Raw genomic sequence first — 6,000 nt, 5'->3', positions numbered from 1 at the left:
GATTTTTAAAAGAAAGGCCTATGAAAGAGTAACCGACCCAGTCCTCAGTTGGTCTAAACAAGACTCAGTGAGCTGGACGGCTCCTGCCGGACGTTCAGAACCGACTTGATCCCAAAAAGGACCTTTCTGGGAACTTACATATGCTCACCACCGAACCGACCTTCACAATCCTCGCAACAACCCTATGAGTTAGGTAGAGACTTCTGCTGTAATGGAATAGTGGCTCACTTAGGAAAACTCATGGTATGAAAATAGTAATGTCAGCGGAGGAAGTGATTTAGTTACAGAGTCAGAATAACAGTGTGGTTTTTCTTGCCTAAATTTAGGAAAAATTTATTTTAAAATTTAATAGTTCTAATTATGGTTGTGGTACTCGGTCTAGTTCTGAATTAACATCAAAGCCAATGCAATTCACCTTCTGTAATTGTGACAGATCCAATGGAGGCTTTCAAAACTTCCAGTGTAGTGCTCACTCCTCAGCACACACACAAACATTGGAATGACATGAGAAGATCAGCATGGTCCCTGCGCAAGGATGACACGCAAATTCGTTGCGTTCCATGTTTTTAGTAAGAAGCACAAATTAGTAGTTACAAAATAACCACAGGGAAGTAAGTAAAGCATAGGAAATATAGTCAATAATATTGCAGTATCTATGTACGGTGCCTGTAGGGGTACTGGAAGTATCAGGGGCACACTACGTATATGATTGTCTAAGCACTAAGCTGTACACCTGAAACCAATACAAAATAAAAGGGGGAAAAACATACAGTGTATGAGAAATGGCTTGCTTCAGATGAGGAAGTGACTTACCGAAGGTTACATTGATGCAGCAAGATCTGATCAGCTTATGGGGAGAAGCAGGGAGGGGCCGTACGAGGATTTTGCCTGAGCCAATGGTGCTCACTCTACGACGGGATTGGCTGAAAGCTTAATGCTTCCAGAGCGCAAGGAAGTGAAAAGAGGGCTGGCTCTCTGACTCTCTCCAGTGTGGATGATTGTGCTACAGCTGCTTGCATTTCCCAAAGGATAGTATTATGGGTGGGAAGGAACTCCAGGTGCAGCCTAGGGTTGGGCTGGCCTGGCAGAGGGTGGCAGGGTTATTCGTCTTTGGGTGTCCTAGAGGGGTCGAGCTCTGAGGCAGAAGCAGCTTGCTGTTCTTCCAAAATTGTGTAGCATTTGTATCTTACGTTGTTTTAGTTTGTAAGCTAACCCTATAGAAATAAGATAATTAAAACTAAGAAGGGAAAATGCTAGGAGAACTCAGGTGTTAAAGAGTTTAGCTTTAATTGTTAGGTTTAAGTGATTGAAGCTGTAACTAAAGAGTTACAGAGTTTAGCCTTAATTCATAGGCTCAAGTGACTAATGCATGTGGAAAGCAGTTATTCCAAAATTGTGAAGCTTTTGAATAAAGACGCCTTTATCACCAAAACTTTGCCCCTGGGATTTTGCCTAGAGGGTGGTGGTGAGCAGCAGGACCCCAACTGTGTTCAGTAACAACATGGCTTATCAGCATCACAAAGTGAGATTTCAGGACTTATTCCAGGGATTTCTGGATTCCAATGTGCCTGCTCTTAACGAGCTCTTCAGGTGTTTCCACCTTCTCCTGCTCACACCAACCGCACCAAGAAGGGGAAGGCTGAGGTTTTGGGTCAAAGTGGTGACACAGAATCCTGAACTCAAGTCCTTGGAGGAGGCACCAAAACAATAGCTATGTATGGAACAATTTCCCCTAAAAAAAAAAAAGGCCCTAAGAACTAATTCCTTCAATTCAGGCAAATGAGGGAAAAAAACACACCAAAGAGGGTAGGAAAGACTAGCATAACCTCCCCATAAAGCCCACTCCTGCCCAAAATCAGGAGGGAACTCAGTCCAGGGCTTCTCCGAGGAGCGAAGAGTTTATACCCCACATAGGACACCCCAACTTTTAAGACTTGCACCTGAGAGACAAGCCCCCAAACGTCTAGCTGTGAGAACCAACAGGGCTGGTGCCCAAAAGACCCGCGGGCCGTGGCGAACTGAGAAACGGGCTCGAGGGCACTCACTCACCCAGGGTCCAGCGCAGAAGCAGCCTCTGAGAAGTGCTGGCTCCAGCCCTGACCTGTGTGGCTCACTTAGCTGAGTGCGTCCCACACAGCGAAGGTCACCTGTTGGATTCCCAGTCAGGGCACAGGCCTGGGTCTGGGCTGGGTCCAGAGGATTCCTACGGTTGTTCTCTCCCTCTTTCCCTCTACTCCCCTCTCTGAAGTAAATAAATAAATAACATCTTTGTTTTTTAAAAAAAAGGGAAGTGCTGACTTTAAGTGAAAGAGGCTCACTTGCTAACTTTAAAGGCCCAGAGGAGGGGCAGGAGCCCGAGGGGAGACTGCCCTGGAGGCTGGCCACGGGCGCCATCTTTCTCCTGGGGCCCCGTCTTCCTGCTGCAGCCAGCTGGTGCCTTCTTCCTGCTCTCGGCTTTTCTGAAGCCAAAAGGCTTTTTTCTTTCTTTTTATTTTTGCCTTTTGGGGTGGGTGCCATTTTTGCCTTCACCATTTTCATGTGCCCCCATCCCATCACTGCCCTCCAGAGCCCCAGTATCTTCCAGATGGGAGCTTCTCTGTGGCTGGGGTGCCCTGGTTCTTACATCTGTTGGCCCAGCTTTTGTGGTTGCTGCACAGGGGACACCCCTTGATCCCCTGGCTCTGGAGAGGGGTTGTGTTCTTTGGTCCCACAGAATGGTAATGTCAGAGATAATTCTTGGCCAGCTACCAACCCCTGGGCACTGCACACGGACAGCAGGACCCCTCACTGCCCCACTCCAACCCTTTCTTCCTGTGAAAGAGGCCAATTTGCTTGTCTAGGAGCCTTGACCTTAGGGACAACTTCTGGTCTGGCACACCTCTAGGGATCCATGGAGCTGGTCTCTGAGAACAGAGGCTGGTGCACGAAATCTCTGCATCCTCCCTCTGACTTGATCCAGCCGCATCTCACATAGCTGTCACTCTCAGAGCATGGCAAAGGGTAGTAGGCCAGGACCTCAGTCTTCCTGTGAAAGAGGCCTAAGAGCTCACCATCATACCTGCTGCATGGGAGTCTGCCTGCCAATGTGTCTCACGTTTTCTTTAGCCAGCCCGCCATCCACAGGCATTCAGGTTTCTACTATTTAGACTGTAAATAATGCAGTAAACACAGGGGTGTAGATATCTTTTTGGGTTAGTGTTTTCTTTTTATCTGACAAATCCCCAGAAGGGGAATTGCTGGGTCGTATGGCAGTTCTATTTTTAATTTTTGGAAGCAACTCCATACTGTTTTGTAGCCATTTTTGTAACTTGTGATGGATGTTAACTAGACTTAATGTGATCATTTTGCATTATATACAAATATCAAATCATGTTGTATACCTGAAAATAATGTTATACGTCACTTATACTTAAAAAATCAAGGAAGGCTAGTCCTGGCATGCAGGCTCCAGGAGAATGAAGCTGCTCTGAGTTCCTGAGGTCAAGTGGCAGCAGAGCTAACAGGTCAGTCAGGTTTCCTTTGCCAGACAAGGGACCTCCCCCTTCCTCAGTGGGACATTGCCCATATCCATCATGTCTGTCATCTCCATGTTTGCCGAACTCTGGCCAGAGGGGAGCTGCAGAGGAGGAAATGGCAGTGGCTTCTGACGTGGGCAACCATGTGACTGGGAAAGGCTACTGCTGTTCTGCTACTTGAGGGCACACCTGGGAGAAATATCCATAGTAATATGGAATTGCCTCCGAAGTTGCAAATAAGGACATGCACTCAAAAACACCTTGGTAGCCCAAACCTGAAGCAGGTAGTAAAACATTAGATTACAGTCAGCATGAGGTTAAATCCCTCTACAAGTATCTCTCCAAGGGACCATCTACCAGTGAACTTTTGTTTAGATACTGCTTGAAGTTGTGAGCTGTCAGTTTGGAAATGCTTTTTAACTTTGATAGATTTATTTATTTTTATTTTTAGAGAGGGAAGGGGGGGAGAGAGAGAGAGAGAGAGAGAGAAAGAAAGAAACATCAATGTGCGGTTGCTGGGGGCCGTGGCCTGCAACCCAGGCATGTGCCCTGACTGGCTTTGGTTTGCAGCCCGCACTCAATCCACTGAGCTACACCAGCCAGGGCTAACTTTGAAAGATTTTTATTTGGGTATAAACTAATTCATCTATGACACTGAACAAAGCAGGCGGTTTGAACCTCACCTTTAACAGCTGCACAAACTTCTGAATCTCAGGCTCTTCACCTTTCAAAGCCTTGCCTCCCTCAGTTATTCCAGTTCCTAGAGCCACACTCACGACTACCAGGGCCTGTAACACCTCCCTTCATTCTCCACATGGCGGATCCTTGGAGTCATCTCGGGCCTCCCGTCCATCAGGAAACCCGGTCTTGACCTCATCCTCCCTTTTGCTCCTACAACCTGTGCAAACATCACCCGATTTTTCACACCAGAGGGACAATGAACTTATCATCCCCGCAAGATTTTTCAGGACAGAAAAGATATCTTACCTCTCCATTTCCAATACTTAATAATGTATTCAATATTTGTTGACTACATTAATTATAGCTTTTACAAAGTGTATAGTGCTACATAAAAATTTTGCTCTTAAATTGCTAATGACTAAATTATTGAAAATAAAACTCATACTAGTACCTTTGTCTTCTTATGTCTTTTAAAAAAACTGCAAATCTACAAAGAATTACAAATGTTTTGAGTAAACAACCTTCAGCATAGTTCAGGTTCTTCCAAATATTTACTTCGTTTATTTATGCTAAATTTTCATATACAAATGTACTGAGGGAAAAAAAAAGGCACAGTTACCCATAAAAGTTGGTAAAAGAACTTTATTATGTAGCTTAGGTAGCTCTTTGCATTCTACTAACAGAAAAGCATTTTTCTACATTTTATTCAACCTAACGAAGTATATACTTGTGATTTTATCTACATGGCTGCAGTATTACACTACTGAAGGAAACCTTCCTTTCATTTGTACTTTGGTACAATTATACAGTAGATACTGCTTCCTCCAGAAAATAAAATTCTCTCAACCTAAGATTAAAATGGTACACAGACATTAATGCCAAGTTTCTTGCACCACTTGGTAAAAGATTGCAACGAAAGTCAAAACTGGATGCTGCCTAATACACAAAGAAGTTGAGACTTTGCCACAGTTTCAAACCTTTGTAGGAATGATTTAGCAGCTGGGTTTATTTTTACTGCAGTTTTCACATATGATAGGTGGAACTGTACCATAATGAAGAAGAGTCACATTCTTCATCTGCACAAGAGATTCAAATATTGGATTCTAGCACAGGAAATGTCTCATGGGGGCTCAGTAATATACAAACGGATAGGAAAAAAAACTGCCTTAGGAAAAATTTCACAACTGTTTGACTAAACATTTGAAACGTTTTTTAAATCACAGCTTTCATATATTAAAAAAGTTTCCTCCAGAGATGAGACTTACGTATGAAATACAGCCTAGTCACTGTCGTCTGACCCGTGTTCTGAGCCCCGGTCTGAGGCCTCATTGTTGGACCCCTCTGGCTCTGACTCGTTCCCAGAGCCGGGCCCAGAGCCCTCGTTATCAGACCCTCTCTCCGACTCTCGGTCTGACTCAGCGCTCGGAGAGGCCGGGCGGGAGTCGGCCTCAGAGGCCCCGGAGCGGCTTCGCGCGGACTGCAGCGACTCGTTGTCGGACTGCTCGGAACCCGAAGGCCTCCTCTTCCTGGACGCCTGGTCACTGTCCGAATCCTCATCCGACCCCTGTCGCCGGGGCGTCGGGGGACTGCCGGCCTCGCTGCCAGACTTGTTCTGGTTGTCATCTGAATCGCTCTCCGAAGAGGCTCGTTTCTTCCGCGGTTCGCCCTCGTCCGAGTCGCTGTTGCTGTTGCTGTTGCGGGGGTGTCTGGCGAAAAGACGGACACTGGTTAGACGCCAGGGCTCCGGCCCACGGAGAACTCTGAACTCGACAAGCAGAGAACGTGCTTGTAAGAAATAAGGGCG

At 45.9% G+C, this 6,000-nt stretch overlaps 1 protein-coding gene and 1 non-coding gene across 2 annotated transcripts in view; one reads left to right on the top strand and one right to left on the bottom strand.

Annotated features, from left to right (window-relative positions):
* The first annotated feature begins 465 nt into the window (after positions 1 to 465).
* Positions 466 to 568, top strand: LOC123810250. Its single transcript, XR_006784214.1, has one exon. It is a non-coding gene; the product is annotated as a U6 spliceosomal RNA (small nuclear RNA).
* A 4,255-nt stretch (positions 569 to 4,823) lies between these two features.
* The window catches only part of CTR9 (CTR9 homolog, Paf1/RNA polymerase II complex component), a 32,662-nt gene continuing 31,485 nt past the window's right edge, over positions 4,824 to 6,000 (bottom strand). Inside the window, exon 25 of the mRNA XM_045825569.1 lies at positions 4,824 to 5,902. Coding sequence (XP_045681525.1) covers positions 5,476 to 5,902 — 427 coding nt within the window. The 3' untranslated portion in view covers positions 4,824 to 5,475. The remainder of the gene's footprint in view (positions 5,903 to 6,000) is intronic.

The sequence above is a fragment of the Phyllostomus hastatus genome, unplaced genomic scaffold, assembly GCF_019186645.2.
Source record: "Phyllostomus hastatus isolate PE091 unplaced genomic scaffold, TTU_PhHast_1.1 phas_scaffold_585, whole genome shotgun sequence".
Lineage (NCBI taxonomy): Eukaryota > Metazoa > Chordata > Mammalia > Chiroptera > Phyllostomidae > Phyllostomus > Phyllostomus hastatus.
The sequence above is the reverse complement of the archived record's forward strand: the minus strand, read 5'-3'. Positions and strand labels throughout refer to the sequence as shown.